We start from the raw sequence: 17482 nt of genomic DNA on the forward strand, positions 1-17482 counted from the left end.
GTTACGATTTTCAGAAACTCAACCACAACCTTAAGTGAAGGCGACTGTAAGTTAAAAGCAAAATCCGCTCAGGTAAAATAGCCATAGTCCAGTTTCCACAACAACTCTTACCCCAAAAACTCTCCTCCTCCTCTCCCCCACCCTCCAAAACTCTTGGCAGATTTAGAAGTATCCCAAGGTAAATGTGAATTATAAATGTAAAGGTTATTTTTAAGGGTTTGAGATATTCCCCCTCACCCACAAAAATCTGGAATTCTGTTACTGGACAGGTTTTCCATCATTGAAAAGATAATTTGTTTTACAAATTAAAATTAATACAAGTGGGGTTTATTACATAAATGATATTTAATGCATTCTAATATTACATTTAAAATATGTTGTTGAGCTTTTTTTTTGTTAACAATTGTAAGCCAAAACATTGAAAATGATACTGCATTCTAGTCTAACCACCAAGCCAACACTACAACAATATGCTTATATACAAATGCAAAACGAAACTTGCAGTAGCATCATTCACAGACTGAGGAAGTCCCAAATTGTTTGGAACCCAGTGATGTGGGTTTAAAAGTGTAGTTACTTCTGCAATGTAATACTAACTTAGGCAATATTTATGGGAAATCAGTCTAATATAAAGAACCTATCCATGACGCTGGGACTGGTGCCACTCAGGTATTGTTGGCTCTCTGATGAAATGCCGGAGTATTTTGGTTGCTCCCAACTGCTAAACAATACTGTGCATTACCAGCTTATAATGTGTTCGAATTTGCACAAAGCAAGATCTGCTTTAAGTATTTCATGACACCCAAGATGCGCAACGCTTTTAAAAGCTTTAACTTCATCCTTGGTCAAAGGACCTTAATCAATAGTGTTCTGCCTCAGAACAGTCACCCTGGGAATAAAGTGGCTTCCCACCCAAGTGCATATAGATTGCATTCCGCAGGATTTTTCAGAAAGGATGATAAGTAGCTTTGCAAGAGCTGAGCCAGAATGCAATACAACTGCCAATTGTTCAAGAGTTCACATTTTCTCTTGTTTTAAACAAAAGACCATTTCAGTTATCGTGCGAATTTAGTCTTTGTTCTGATTAATGTTTTGCTTTTTGATTGCATATTTCACCTTGTCATGAAAATCAGTGCGCAGTGGGTTAGTGATATTGCACAATCTGGTTTCCAACCTTGAGAAAGTGGAGATGGGCATGATGCATCGTCTCCGACAATGGCCTTCAGGTTCATGTTTAGACCTGGGGCTTTAAAAAGCATAGCCTCTGGGAAACAAATCCAGGTTTCAACATACAGCTTCCGTAAACTGTGCTTGAGCTAGGGAAATGAAGGAAAGTGTTGAGCAAAAGCCCAAAGTGTAATGTACCTATCATTATGAATGGAGGGGCTTTAGGGAGTCACGGGTTGAACATTTCTCTATAACTCCATTTGTAGACTCTATCACTGAACTCCTTCATACCCCATAGCACCCTGAGTTTCCTTGACAACAGCCACAAGTGTTCACAAATGTCTGACAGATATTCACATCAGGAAGTGAGAACATGTGAATCTTTATTTATAATGTTGGCTCAGTCATCAGGCTTCATCTACTGAAGATTTGATCTACTTCTCAAAAAGAACTTGACATTGTCCTCAACTACATTAGGGCATGTCTGCTCTACAAATATTTTGTTTGGGGGGTCACTCCAATTGTGATAACTAGCATCAACATGGTGATTTATTGTTCTCAGCAAATCTAAGGCATGGGTACAGAAGATTTAGAAATCTATACACAAGTTAAAATGCAAGCACAATAAATAAATTCACCAAAATTAATCGAGGAACAATGTATAGCAGGTGGACAGATATTTTAATATTGAATATTGAATATTTCGTCTCCAGCTTTATCTCACCATATCAGCATGATAATCTGCTTTCCAGTCTTACATTCCAGTCCAAATCCTGTCCTTCGAATGCCAGACTACTGTTTGCTCCTTATGATCTCTGTGTCAGCTTCAAAGACTGACTTTTCTTTCATCATATAACCTGCTTCAGCAAGTTCTCTCTCAAAAATATTTTACCCTGCTGTTTTGATTCTCTATGTATTTTCAAAAGCCTCTGAAAAGAGTCCACCTTTTCAGCCATGTCTCACCCCACTTCCGCTCCAATTCCTTTCCCTTTTGTGTTCCTGTTTCTGCCGTGCTAAACTGCAGAGAGTCATTATATTCTGAGGAGCCTGGATAAATTGCCATTGCCCATTCTCAACATGAAGTTGTTTTCTGCCCAACAGATCATACTTCATGAAATGCTGCAGTTAGCTAATCATAAACAGTGGGTCAAGTCTGATAACTGAGTTTTAAATGAAGATGGCCAAACTCCTGAAACCTTTCATTGGCTTGCACAGTTTCATAAATAGGTGTCTGCAGTTCATGGAGCAACCCCATTGCTTAATCCTCCAAGTACAAATACTGAAGCCATTCATCCTCACCGTTCGGTTGTGGCTAACTGCAGCCTTCAACTTCAAAGCACCTCCTTTAGAAACACAGCCAACCACTTTTTTAAAAAAAACCTCCTCTGGAGGGCACTTGGCTTGTAAAAAACAAGAATGTCCAATGAATCAGTCGCTGCTACTTAATCCTTCCAAACCTATGGTGCTTGGGCTGTCACAAATGATGAGAGGGCAAGTGGATATTATCAATCACTGAGTCTTCTATGCACAGATGTTACATTTGTTTGTACAGAGACTTGTAGTGCTTTAACTTAGCTTCTGGATTCCACAGTTTAAGAGTTCTGTCTTTCTCTTTTGTATAATAGAATACTATTCCACCAATTAAAATCAAATACCAGCACCTAAGGTGAGCACATTCAAACACATGCAACGTGGCTTTCAACTTCAAAATAAATCATAAAGGCTTTGATTATAAACTGCTCACATATAAGAACAGGTAATTTAAATATACAAATAGGTCTATATGGAAATTCTAATCATTGGGGAAAGTTGATTATTTACAATTCCTTGCACTTCATTTAAATACACAACATAATTCTGCCCAATGTCAGTGTCTGCAATACCAGAGTTGGTGGCAAACAAGGGGGGGGGGTGTAGAGGGAGAGGTACACACTTTCGTTCTACAGCTCAGGCAGGAAATCTTACAAGGTAACTGGAGGGAGTCAAGACCACTTGTCAGAACAAGGAACTTTACCAGGATATAACATACAAGCTTGTACAAATAATTGAAGTGCAAGTTAATGAGTTATGGGTCAAAACAGGCAAATAAAAATAAACAGGAACACCTTGCCAACTCAGTGAAAACAGATGTGAAGCAAAATATCTCAAACCTTAATTATAAACAGAAAAATGATTTTTTCTGGTTGAACAGTATTTGCTGCATGGACCTCAACCAGATGTTGTGAGGGGAGGTAGCTTGCAATAGAATAATGATTCCAAATGGTAAAAGTTGATCCAAGTTATCAGTTAGCAAAAGCATGTCTTGGAATTGTACCTGTTGAGATTGCACTTGACACTATTAGATCAAAACACCGTCATCGATCCTCAGTTTCTGAGAGAAACAAATAAAGAGAGACACTAACAGACATACTAACATATTAAGCACTTTTGTCAATTGGGGCTCACTGTAAGAGACCTACAAAACAAAGCAAAACATCATTTCCCACCCTCCAATAATTCCCATCTCTTCTGTCAAGATGGAAACCATATTACCACATCAACCTATGCACAGAAGGACTGTGTGGACAGTTGACTGCCAACTACTGTTGGTAAGCACTGGGTCCTAAACAAAATCATTGGTCCTTTACCCAGAATTTCAACTTTGGTACCATCTCAGGCACTTCCAGATTCCCCAAGCTTGGTGAAACCTGTACTAATTTCAGCAAGGGCACAGCGATCCATCACTTTGCACCATTGAAGGCAAAGCCACAAACTAAAGCTGCCACAGGTCTACACTTCACTCTCCACAGCTCAACTAGTCACAAAACCTGCCTCAGTCAGAAGGATGATTATTCAGTTCCACCTCTAGAGGTTTGAGCACATCATAAAGGTTGGTAGGTCATGCAGTACGAAGGGAACAAGGCATTGTCATAAGTCCTGTCTTTCTCTTGTGACTTAATTAGCCAAAAGATGGGGGTCGAAGTCTCACCTGCTCCAGAGGTGTGTCACATATGCTTAAAGTTGATTAAAAATAATTAAATAAAAAGTGGCCCCACCCCAACTTTGCAGGCAGACATAAGACAATCCTACGATATAACTCAAGCAGAGGGGAATATTTCTGGCTAACACTTATCCTCAAACAGTACCTTGGAGAAGTGATTTGGTCATTTATTTCGTCACCATTGTGACAGCTTATTAAGTACAAACTGATTGCCACGTACAACATTGACTACACTTCAAAAGTACTTCACTGGCAAGAAGGTGCTTCAGGCCATCTATGGGTTTTAAAAGGTGTTGCATGAATGAATAATAATTCACAAATTTAACTCAAAAGCAATTATTTGTATAATCCTGCTTGTGTGGAGTTGCTTCAATGCTGCAGCAGTGTTCGCCATGATACATATTATCACTTTTACCCAACAAAAACTCATTTTTATATCTACATTATCCAGCTACACTAAATAGTACCTTCCGCAGCAGATCCGCATGATTCTGAACCAACTCGGTGTACTTCTCCTTCAATTTTGTGTATCTTTGTTCATTGGCTTGAGCTTTCCCTGAGAAATAAGACAAACAAAATTGTCCCATCTATTTCTTCACAGTGGTTTAGCAGTTCTTAAACATCAAAATGGTTAAACTTCGCCATTTAAGTGAGCTCAGATCCCACTGCTCCACAATCACTAAACTCACACTGACCCAGGACTTTAAAAGATATTCATCACATTTACAGAACACACAGGAGCAAAGCTGCACTCCAAGATGGCGGCGGTAGCATCAGTGTTCTGGGGTTCCTCAGCCTGTCCACTCCCCAGCACCAGGCCTGCCACATCCTTCTTTCTCCTTTATTTCCTTCATTTCTTTTTCATCTTCATTTTTTTTCTTTTTGGTAATGAAGGTAGCAGGGACAGGCTGCATGGCGGTCAGAACAGGCAGCACTGGGCAGCCAGGGGGCGCAGGTCGAGTCCTTGTGAGGAGAGCAAGCCCAGCACATGGCCAAGCGCTGACAGACTGTGGTATTCAATTATTAACTGTGGTCCTTTGCTTTTCTACTTTTTAGTAAGGAGAAGTGTAATGTTTAACTTTTAAAAATTTGTTTCCTTTTTTTTGGTTTGTACCTTAAGATTTTGTACCTAGGTACCTTTGTACCTAAGATAGCGCCATAATGGAGACTTGTAAATTTTCACTGTACTCGTGTGATTACATGTGACAATAATCCTAATTCATTAACTTTGAATATACAGACCAGCAAGCAAACCTTCCAATTTTTCAGAAACATTATAACTTACTTTCGATCTCTGTGAGGTTCTTCTGGGCTTTCTCGGTGTCATCTTGTCTTTTCTTCACCTCCTCGAGTTCGGCCTTTAAGAACTCATTCTCATCCAGAGCCTGTTGCTTCAAGTGCTGTTGTTCAGCCAGGTCTGCCTCTAACTCACTGATCCGACCCTTCAATTGTGAGATGAGACGTTTGCTCTGAAACAGGCAAAAGGAGGCGCCTTTGGCATTTTCAACTATTTCCAAGGTGAAAACACTAAGCCCTATAGAACCAGGCACCATGGAATGAAACGAACATCAAGCAAGAGGCAAGCCTCTGACTGACTACCATTCTGTGGAGGACCCTGAGCGGTTTCCTATGGAAAATATGCGTTGTTAAGACAAAATCTGTAAACGATTATTAGTTAATGTGAAATTTGGGCTTTTCAAAGCTTACAGATTGTAAGAGGAAAGAGTGACGCTACTGAGTCCTAAAAATTTGAGGAAAGAATAACTTATAGTTGGAGACATATGAAGGCTTCAATAGAGCAATAATTCAGCAAGGGGAAATGCCATGTAGGACAGACACACGTGTGTGTACTTAATGTGCACACGTAAGAGGGAGATAGAAAGAAAATGAGGGAGAAAGTGAAAGGCAGAGAGGTGAGAGAGACAGAGTGAGTGAGAAAGGGAGAGAGAGACAGAGATAGAGAAGGAGAAACAGACAAATCGAGACGGGGTTGTGCAAAGGGAGAGATACACATATGTATCAAGGCACATAAAAGTTGAAACTAAGAGGCAAGGAGGAAGAACCACTTGCTCACCTTCCACCTGAACTAACTTTATACACTTGCAACCAAGATAGAATCGGCACTTAACCCAGGAAACTGGGGCACAGTGAATCAAACTCAATCTCTTAATGAAAATGGTCATGACATTTCAACACAGTGCTGTCACTAGGCACACCTGGTGCCTTTTTAAGTACCCATGAATTGGAAAACCTCAAGACAAAGCTAACTCTTATTTGTAACACTTCATTCAAAATTGCTGTGATAGTGTCAAAGTTGAAACATCAGTATTTCACATTGTCAGATAAAGCTGTTGGCAATAATAGCTGTCAATTGCATGGTATTCCAGTTTGCTCTTTAGTAAAGACACTTAAATGGTTTGTATTGAATAGTTAATGAGCCTGTTAAAACAGCGTGACATAAACATAATTGACCATAATTCGTTATAAAATAATTTCAAATTTTCAGGCTCAAATGTTTTCTCCAGATATAACCGGTTGTAGCCAGACAAAACTTTATAATTGTACTGGAAAGCTTTTAGCAATACAAATGGACACAATATGAAAACTGCAGTAAAATCCTAAAGATATCAGTGCAGTGGGAGGACGTCAGCCTGACTGATGGTAGTGGCTTCCAGAAACCAACAGAGCTTTCTCTGTCCATAGTTTTCTTTAAAACATGAATGAATCTAACTGTGCTTCTAACAGCCTAAAATTAGCTCTTCATTCACACAAATTCAGAGCACCAAACTTTCAATAATTTAGCTGAAATTAGGACAAACTTAGCAATGAGGACAGCAGGTGGGAGAGATGTCAAACTGGAAGGAAACATTTCAGGCACCAATGTACAAAGTGTGCTAGACAGATAAATTCCTCTCAGCCATATCCGTTCAGTTCAGGATAATAGATACTTTCCTGGCTATAAAAATAGTTATTCTTTCCTTTATGTTATTTTCTTTTCTTAAGCTGGTCAGAAGGCTGTCCAGAAAGAAAGAAACTTTCATTGAAAGAACAATCTATCAGGTCTCTCAGAGATGTTCCAAAAGAGTTCAAAATTGATTGAATCTGTGGATGAGTGCCATGCCTCGAGGAATTCCCTGGCTTGTCATGCATGATAAGCAACATGAGTTCGACTGGGACAACACTACTATTATAGGACAAGCCAAACAGAGAACAGCCAGGGAATTCATAGAGGCAGGGCACTCATTCACAGATTCAATCAATAAGCACATCGACCTGGACCCAATATACCGGCCACTGCAGCGGACAGCTGGAACTGACAACGGGAAGCGGCAGATTCAAACCACTACAAATGCCAGAGGAAACATCACAGAAGCGCTTCACAGGAGGCTCCCAAGCACTGAGGCTGTCACCTAGACAGGGGACGAAACGTCTGCAACACAAATTCCCAGCTCGGCGAACAGAACCACAACAATAAAACAAGGAACCCGCAACAAAAACAGAAACTGCCGGAGAAACTCAGCAAGTCTGGCAGTAATGTGGAAAGAAAGCAGAGTTAACAATTCAGATCCAGTGACTGTTCTTCAGAACCTTCTTCTGAAGGTGGGTTACTGGACCCAAAACGTTAACTCTGCTCCCCTCTCCAAAGATGCTGCCAAACCTGCTGAATGTGGAGAGACTGAAGATGATGGATTTATTCAACTTTAAGTGGAGAGAGTTAAGAAGTGAAGTAACTGAAGCTTTCAAAATCATCAGTTTTTAATACAGTAAAACAGGATAAACTGTTTCCAATGGCAGAGACTCGATAACCAGAGGGTACATATTTATTTGTCGCTGTTGTCATGAGTGTTCTGCCCAAATCCAGGTCCTTGGTTTGTAATAGCCTTTCCATATCTGTCTAACCGATTCTATTCTTTTCCTTTGCCAATAACTTCCTTCAATTTTCAAGTCATCTGGCATTGATATTCTTTTCCTCCCTGTTTCTTGTCAAAATCCAACCCCTGGAACCTCTCTTCAAACTCTACTCCCTCCTCAAAAGTGACATATCAAGACACTCTGCCTTTTCTGAATTACATTCAAGAAATTTAGATTAGATTAGATTAGATTACTTACAGTGTGGAAACAGGCCCTTCAGCCCAGCAAGTCCACACCGACCCGCCGAAGCGCAACCCACCCAGACCCATTCCCCTACATTTACCCCTTCACCTAACACTATGGACAATTTAGCATGGCCTGCACATTTTTGGATTGTGTGAGGAAACCAGAGCACCCGGAGGAAACTCATGCAGACACAGGGAGAATGTGCAAACTCCACACAGAGAGTCGCCTGAGGCGGGAATTGAACCTGGGTCTCTGGCACTGTGAGGCAGCAGTGCTAACCACTGTGCCACCATGCCGCCCAAATTTACTTGATCATCATCTCTCCAAAGCATTTCCTTCAAGTTACTTTATCTGTCTACAAATCATTTATTTCCTCTTCAAAACCCATGTTTCAGAGTTATTTAGAAAGTCTGTCTCCTTTTGTAAGGCCCAAGTCTCACATCTGTACCAAACAACATTCCAAATCAGGGTCAGTCCACATCGCTTCTTGAGTTGCTTATTCAGCTTTCCAGTTACGAACTGTCTCAGCAGACAGTTATCCATGTTGTTACTTCTTAATTGCATTTGCCATCTGTAGGTATTATGCTTACTAAATACGGAGTTCTTGTACCCGTTGTAGTTCTCTGCCTTCTATGAATGAATGAATGAATATTTCTTGGTCATTTAGAGCTATGTATCACTTTAGTCTCGTCAGTGTTACCTTTTATTCCAAAGTTCACACGTGCTGTTACCATTCCAACAACTAGTTCTTGTAACCATTCTCCTGTGTTTGCTACAAGTGTTTGGTCATCTGGAAATCCCAACCAATGTTAGCATTCAGCTGCAAGTTTAATACCAGATTTTGTAGTCTTCAAACGCTTCTTTGATCATTACTGCTGCACAGACATCAAAGAGGGCTGACAATAAACACCACTCTTGTCAAACTTCTCAACCAAGTATACATGGTTCTAATACACTGTTGGCTTCTTTCATTCTTTACTATTTGTCCCCAAGTACAGATTTCTTATGAACTGCATCTACTCCAGACACTTTTGCATTTATCTTATTTACTGCTACCCTTATCTCAGATATTTCTTATGAAATCAATGACATAGAAAGAGCGAGTAATATTGATGGTCATTTCAAGTTTTGTTTTGTTTCTGGCATATGCTTCATCAATATCTTCCTTCCATCCTAGTGCTATTATTATTTGTTCGTAAAACATCTTCCGTAATTGATACTTCAATACATTATGCCAAGTGTCATAAATCTCTTTTGCTAGGTCTATTCTTCAGATTTGATCCCAACTGTTCACGTATTTCACAATACTGTCAACTGCTGCCTCTTGGCTTTTCCATTTTTCCCTCCTAACCCACTGTTCAAGGGTCTGCATTTAGCATGCCTTATTGCTTATTTTCCATTTTCCCTTTTCTGCTAATTTTTGAAACATTGTAGTTGCAACCCATGATTTCTTAAGCCTGATTTCTCTCAGAAACACTACACTCTTTGATCTTTTCCATTGCTCAGTCATCTTGGTGGTAGCCTTGCCGTTTCCAGCTAATACTTTACTTTTATAAAGAATTTATTTACTTCTTTCACTTGCATGGGTTCCACTGGTTTCTGCATATTCCCACCTGGATCTACTTCAGGAATTCTATTTCATTTTCATCAGGTTATGATCTGAGTCTACACCAGCTTTTACGTGAACTTTTGAGTTCTTAACTTGATAATATTAAGACAAAGATCCAGGAATTGAAGTTCGATTGAAGTTTTACCGTACTGACAAACATTTGCTGCATATTGTTTTCCTCTATAATGCTTAAAACATGCATCTGTTGAGTCCTGTTCTTGAGGAAAAATTGACCAGCTTTTACCCCGGCTCATTTATTATACAGAACCAAAAGGTCTTTCTTCTTTATTGTCTCTTCCTTCTCCAAACAATGTTTTCCAATCTCTTTACAACAATCATGCAGCTCTTCCCACTCTCCTGTTCAATTTTTTTTCAATTCTGTCATAGGTCTCATCAACTTCCCTGTGTGGGTGTTCACTTCTAGGTATATATTCCTGAGTAATGGACAGTGGCCAATGGTTGCCCCTTTAATTTCACTAGCACCAGTCTGCCTGACTCGAATTTCACTTCACCCTCAGTGAGCAACTTTCTTATAAAATAACACAGCTACTCCCTGTTCATTTTCATCTAATACGGAGTATATAATTTTCATTTCATCAATTATGAAGCCATCTTTTCCTGTTCACATAATCGCAATTTGTTTAATTTCTTACTTTAGCGTCTCTAGCTCTTCGTTCCTGTTCATACACTGCATTTCTTTGTATTACAATGTTTGTAAATGTGAGGATTTTGCTGGTTTGCGATTTGAGACCACTCATTTCCTTTCTGAGCACAACTGACCTGTCCTTTGACAGGTTCCCAGCTAAGCTCCAAGAGTTTGTTTGTGCTGAAACCAACATGAGCCATTTTCTTGTCTACTTTCCCTGGTGATGTGCCAACGCCTTCCACTCATCTGTCAGTTTACGTGCCAGCAACATAATCATACAGGTAGCCCTGGGCTACAATGATACCAGCAAAAGACTGCAAACATTGACCTCAGGAACATACTTACGATAATTGGCAAAAGAGCCAGAGCTGAGAATTCTTTTGTGTAATGATTTTTATTGCAATCTGGATGCACGATGAGGTTGCACAGGAGAATCAAATAAATTTCCAAAGGGATATGGATAAATTCTTGAAGGATAAAAGCTTGCAGGGCTTTGGAAAATGGTACTAACTGAATAGTTTGTTCAAAGAGGCAAAATGGGACAAATGGACTCCTTCTGTGCTGCAAGATTCTACGATAATAGTAAGTGATGACTGAATTTGACAAAGGCAGAGTTTGGCTTTTTTTTGGTTGGTCCTAGAACTCTTTTATCAGTATTACTTGCCCACTGAAAGTTGCTGGCATGTTCTCATTTGTTATGGTCATCAGTCAAATATATGCAGTCAGCTGTGCTGTGGAATTGCATATAATCACTGCCTGTGGCAATCAGTGAGTTGTACTAATCAAAATCAACAGTCGAAAGCCATAATAGGTCTGGTACTTTGTTGTCACAATCGTTTACCATGATCAGCACAGTTTGCTGGCAAAGAGCATTTTAACAGCGGTTGCTGAAAGCCAAGTACCTTAGTTGGATCATAAATCTGCACCATCTAGCATATTAACTGCTAATGTTATTACCTAGTCACTGTAAAGAATTCCAAAGAAAAATCAATGACTGCAGTACTTAGACCTCACTAGCGCTTTAAACTACTCAGCTCTTACATTCAGAAAGTTGATTTTGGGTCACGAGCAAAAACTGGACATTCACTGACATTCATTTCAATAGCGTCAACATGCTGAGCAGCCAGTTGCATCAGAGAGGCCAAGTGACTGTTTAAGGATCAACAAGCTGGATTTACTATAAGCACTTAAGCAGAGAAAAACATCCCAAAGTATTTCACAAATGTGCAAACAGTTACAAATGAAGTTACACCAAAAGGAGAGATTTGAGGAGACAATGACCATAATCTTGACTGAACTAGTGGGCTTAGAAAAAGCTGTAAAACGAGAAAAGGGAGACTGAGGGGTGGAGAGAAGCGGGGGGGTTATTCTAGTGGAGTTTAGGTAGATTTGAAGTTCAGTCATTAACAATGGAAAAATTGAGAGTCAGGGCAGTTCTGGCAGTGGGAGGGGGACGGGACAGTAGGTCTTGAGGAATTGCACGGCTGGATGCAAATACAAGGATAACAATTTTAAACTGGAGACACTGGGATACAGGTAGCCAACATAAGCTGGTGAGCACTGCATGTGGGTAATATGGAGTTCGGCTGCAGATAGCATGATTTCAATGCATGGGGAACTGAATCAAGTAACTTGAGTGAAAGTAATTGTTCTTATGGAAACCTCAAGGTTGAACAGGACATAAACCACCAATAGTCTGATTTAATGGGAGTCAGTGGCGAGGAAAAGAGAGCTAGAATCAATGACAATGGTCTGGTGTTTAAAATATCTGCAAGCTTTAAGTAGAAAAACTTGCAATGGACATTAGAAAAGCAGTTTGTCAACACAATTGGTAAGGTTGAAAAGTGTGGTGGAGAGTTAGAGTTGTGTGCTATCATGATAGCCATGTGATGAGGTCATCAAAAATCAGCATGAGAGTGAGGAAGGGGAAAGACTTGAAGATAAATCCGAGGAGGATTCCAGAGGTTGGTGGGAAGAGATGCTCTTGCTGGAGATGCCTGAGCTGTGACCGGCCAGGCAGAATCCTGAAAGGATAATCTGATTGAGCTGGACAACAGTGATGAAAGGATATTGGTAGAGCATAGTACAGCTGTTTGCAGAGAGGTCAAGCACAAGAAGTGAAAATATACCACGGACATGTACTCAGAAGGTCTCACAAATGAGACTCAGTGAAGTCACTTTTGAGAGTATGTTCATTGCAACAAGTATCAATCAGTTACCTCGATTCTAAGGTATGAGACAGCAGTAAACTTACATCCTACCTCAACTTTAAAATTCGCCATTTCTTCCTTCAGTGATGCAATTTCCCCGTACAGTTGTTCAATCAACTTATCCCTGGGAACAGATAAATTCAAACTATAAATGCCAGTATATAACAGTGACTGAAATCCACTGTGGATCAACTGACAATAATTAGGAAGCCAACCTCATGACTATTATCAAGTGTCAGTCTATTTCAAAGCAACTGGTTGCTACAGAAAGGTTTAGATTGAGTTAACTTTTAGTTAGAACTTTCCCCATTGTTACTTCCATCGCAAGTCCATTTGATGGTAACCCGAGGATGTTGATGGTGAGGATTCAGTGATGGTAACACCATTGAATGTCAAGCGACAGTGGTTAGACTGTCTCTTATTGGAAATTGTCATTGCCTGGCATTTGTGTGGCATAAATATTACTTGTCATTTGTCGGCCCAAGCCTGGATATTGTCCAGAATTTATTGCATTTGAACGTGGACTGCTTTAGTATCTGAGGAATCGTGAATGGCGCTGAACATTGTGCTATCATCAGCAAACATCCCCACTTCTGACCTTATGATGGAGGAAAGGTCATTGATGAAACAGCTGAAAATAGTTGGGCCAAGGACACTACCGAGGAATTCCTATACTGATAACCTGGAGTTGAGATGAATAACCTCCAAAAACCACAACTATCTTTCTAAGTGCCAAATATGACTCCAACCAGCAGAGAGTTTTCCCCGATTCCCACACTGATTCCAGCTTACTAGGGTTCCTTGATGTCACACGATGTAGGATGTCATTCTCACCACTCTGGAATTCAACACTTTTACATTTTACAGAATTGCAAAGGAGGCCATTCATTTATTGCATCTGCACCAGCAGTATGCCAAGCATACCCAGGCACATCATTTCTATCCAAATAATCATCCAATGCTTACTTGAATGCCTCAACTGAATCTGCCTCCACCACAGACAGTGCTTTCCTTCCCTTAATGACTCTCTGTATGAAATATCACATCTTACATCACCGCTTCATTTGCACTTCACTTTAAATCTTTGCCCACTCTTTCTTGATTAGATTAGATTAGATTGCCTACAGTGTGGAAACAGGCCCTTCGGCCCAACCAGTCCACACCGACCCTCCGAAGAGTAACCCACCCAGACCCATTTCCCTCTGACTAATTGACCTTAACACTTTGGGGCAATTTAGCACGGCCAATTGACCTAACCTGCACATCTTTGGACTGTGGGAGGAAACCGGAGCACCCGGAGAAAACCCACGCAGACATGAGGAGGATGTGCAAACTCGACACAGACAGTCATCCGAGGCTGGAATTGAACCTGGGTCCCTGGTGCTGTGAGGCAGCAGTGCTAACCACTGAGCCACCTTGCCACCCATAAAAGGAACTCTTATGAGCAGGTTTTAAAATTGTAACTCACAAGTAATATACTGAGTTTGCACAGTATATATGGGACTTCTACAGAGCAAATTTATTTCACTAAACAATGGCAAATTGATCAACAAAACAGAGATGAAAAGGCCATGAAATCAGCTATTCTCTACACATGGCAAGGAAGCAAAGCATACTTTGCCTCATGACTAAAGCTGAATACTGTAAATGCAGGAAAGCCAAACTTGCTATAAGACTGTGAACGTGCACATTCATTTTAGTTGGAACTGCAAGAATGTAGCAGATAGACAAATGTAAATATTACACAATAATAAAGGGAGGAACAATGGAAATTCTTTACAAGTGATTTACAAATAGATGGATTGCAGTAAGTGCTAGCAGGAGGTGGTTTAGTGATGTTAAGGAAAAAGCAGCTCTGAAGATGTGGGGGCAGCCACAGAATCTCAATGCACAAGAAAAAGATAAACACGGCCATTGTATCAGTGGGTTGAAAGACTGAATGTTTTAAAGTGATTAGTACAATGTAGTTAAGATTAGGGACTAGCAGTACACCAAGTATTTCAGTAAGCAATCTGGACAGTTAATTCAACCTACTCTGCTTGTATTAAGATTACAATAATAGCGGCAGGACAGTTGAAAATATTTATACTGCAAAGACAAAGAGAGCTAAGACTTGACAACCATATAGCGAGGGCCATTTTTTAGCCAGGACCATTTTTTAGTTGTTCCATTGAGTGTCCAACTTGAGGCCAGCTAAAGTGATCACAATGCTCTTGTCAAGTCTTGTTCCTAACCCACAAATGAAAGAGGTGCTGGTTGTTTCCATGCATGTGGTACTTCTATTTCGCTTGGTCTATTCAGTACAGTACCCAACAGAATCTAGCTCATCTTGAACCCTTTACCATTATCACTGTGGAAGCAATATTAATAAATTACATTGATCCTTGCTGATCTCATTCACAATGCAGGTTTCTTGGGAAGATTTCTTTTTCCATTTGTAAAGCAGTTTTCCACCACATCTAGCAGTTACCATCTACAGACGAACAATTATGATATGGCATAATAGCGCACATCAACATAAAATCTCCCAGAAATCAAAAGGTTTGAAGACATGGCTAACCATCACATGATAAAGGGCTGACTTTCCACACTACTGCTAAGTGGTCTGATTTGGAGTTACAAACAAGTATTGATTTAATCTTGGCATGCCTGTGTATATTGCAATTAAACTGCTCTTTAGATTCATGGACGTCATTGTCTCAGTAAACAGAATGACCATTAGTGCTGAACTCCTGTACCACATTTGCTATTAAGTGCACATTCTCTCATCATGACAGCTTGCATCAAAAGGAAACCATTCCCAATGGAAACAGAATTCAGATAGCAGAGATCTATTCAATCATTTTTAGGGGCTGGATCTCAACCCAAAGGAAGTAAATTAGAGGACAAGCTAATGTGGTGATGTTCAGTCCTTTGGCCTTTTTTCCCCAAACAATATAGATTTTTAGTGAACAATTACTGTCTATCATCAAAATTACACTAATTTGTCCATCATGGGTCCTTCCTACGACTTCCACTGGGAGAGTTATCCTTTGAACATTTGATTGGATGCAGTCTATGACGTATTATTTATTGAAGGGAATAAAAGCAAAATTAAATCATGAGAATTTCTCTAAAAAACAAGGGTCACATTAAAATCAAAATGTTGCTCAGTTGGCGTGTTCGAGCAGTTCACATGGTCCTTTAGTTTCATTTTGATTGCAGCAGCAGAAGGCTCCTGCAACATTGTCATTCACCTGCCCTCTGCATCTCAGTGTATTCTGAACAGAAAGACCTGGAACTTTCAAACTACAACTCAGGAATACCTGAAGCTATCGAATCATCAATTACTTAGCAACATTCAAGCCAAGATGTTCATGAGATCAATATTCCTTACCTGTCATCCTTAGACATTCCATTCTGGTTGTTAAAATTGAATGGGTCAGTTGACCCAGGACTTCCAAAGAGGTCATCAAATTTATTGTCAAATAAATTCTGCAAGGAAAAGGGTTACATGTGGTAAAAAGAACCAATGACCAATATGAAGTGTAAGGTTTCAGTCTTGGTGCAGTTCACATGTACAAAGATTCCTCACCACTACTTAACACGACAAGCACAGAGCACAAAGCCAAGGGAGGGAAATATTGAGTCAGTCTCTGCAGAGCCCTGGAGAAGAGGGTAAACAGCGTACCAACTTCAGAAACCAATCAGAACAAAAGAGAGTCAGAATCCATGAGGAGTTGCTCCTTCAATCACAGGCTGCTCCTCAGCTGTGCATGCATCAGCTATGGGAGAAAATCAGCCTGTGATCGGAGGATCAGCTTGAAAGGCCAAAGGCTGTGATGAACAAGTCATTGATACAGATGGACAAATACATCTCTGTGCCTCAGGGACTGGCCAGGCTAGACCTTTGTTGGGGGCTGACAGTTGCAAAGGACAGGGGGCAAAGGAGCAAGTTGCAAGTGCCAATAGAGTGGCTACAAGGTGGGATGAGGGAGGCACAAAAGGATGCTGCAAAAGAGACAGAACAGCTTTAAACCTGTCAACAGTGGAACATACAACTACCCGAGATGCAGCAAGGTAATGATTTCCTTGAAACTGACTGAAAGATTTAGCTAAGGTTGCACAAAATGAGAAGCCATTATCTAGAGATGTATAGTGGATGTTTTCTATTCAAAATTGTCAATTGCTACATTTAAATTAGCAATTGAGATCTGTGAAGCAGTCGTAAGGATAGTGATTGTTTGGTTAAATTTTCCAGAGCTGACAGAATAAATAAATACAAACTGCTTCCAATGGCTGAAAGACTGATCTTCAGATGACCCAGATTTTCCAGCTTTGTCCATATGCTACAAAATGCATTAGCTGTGACCTCATACCTGTTAAAGGTGTTTTGGATGATGAGTGTTTTTTTGTGCAGAAGCATGTGGAAACAAAGTTTTTGTTGCTAATTTACACTGTTGTCTTGTGCCAATTTAAGTACAGTAATACAATAAAATTAACGCTCTCCTTGTGCCATGAGTTTAATGCAGAGTCAATAACGGAAGATATGGATGAATTCTTCGAATTCTACTGCTGTCTCAGTAAAAACACTTGTTTATCAATTTAAATACAGTCACATGGTAGTGATACCTATTGTATCACCTAATAGTTGAGTTAATAAGAATGTAAGAGGAACCCCTAAAAATCAAAAAGTAATCTGCACTAATTATAAAACAGCCCTTGGGGAAAAAAAAATTACTTGGCCCTTTTCAAAGTGGAGCTGCTTGGTCGATATTAAATGACAAAATTGG

The 17482-nt window shown here is 40.0% G+C and overlaps 1 protein-coding gene across 5 annotated transcripts in view; it reads right to left on the reverse strand.

Moving 5' to 3' along the window:
• hip1 (huntingtin interacting protein 1) overlaps window positions 1-17482 on the reverse strand; it is a 344047-nt gene that overhangs the window by 57013 nt on the left and 269552 nt on the right. For 4 of the 5 annotated variants that reach the window (XM_087977488.1, XM_043718713.2, XM_087977487.1 and 1 more), the window contains exons 12-15: window positions 16087-16184; window positions 12762-12834; window positions 5433-5616; window positions 4615-4703 (exon numbers count right to left, since the gene is read on the reverse strand). In XM_087977488.1, the coding sequence (XP_087833614.1) occupies window positions 4615-4703; window positions 5433-5616; window positions 12762-12834; window positions 16087-16184 (444 nt within the window). The remainder of the gene's footprint in view (window positions 1-4614; window positions 4704-5432; window positions 5617-12761; window positions 12835-16086; window positions 16185-17482) is intronic. The other variant, XM_043718716.2, reaches the window with a different exon arrangement.

This window comes from Chiloscyllium plagiosum, unplaced genomic scaffold (assembly GCF_037043375.1).
Source record: "Chiloscyllium plagiosum isolate Xiang-an unplaced genomic scaffold, Cpla_swu_hap1 HiC_scaffold_31, whole genome shotgun sequence".
NCBI lineage: Eukaryota > Metazoa > Chordata > Chondrichthyes > Orectolobiformes > Hemiscylliidae > Chiloscyllium > Chiloscyllium plagiosum.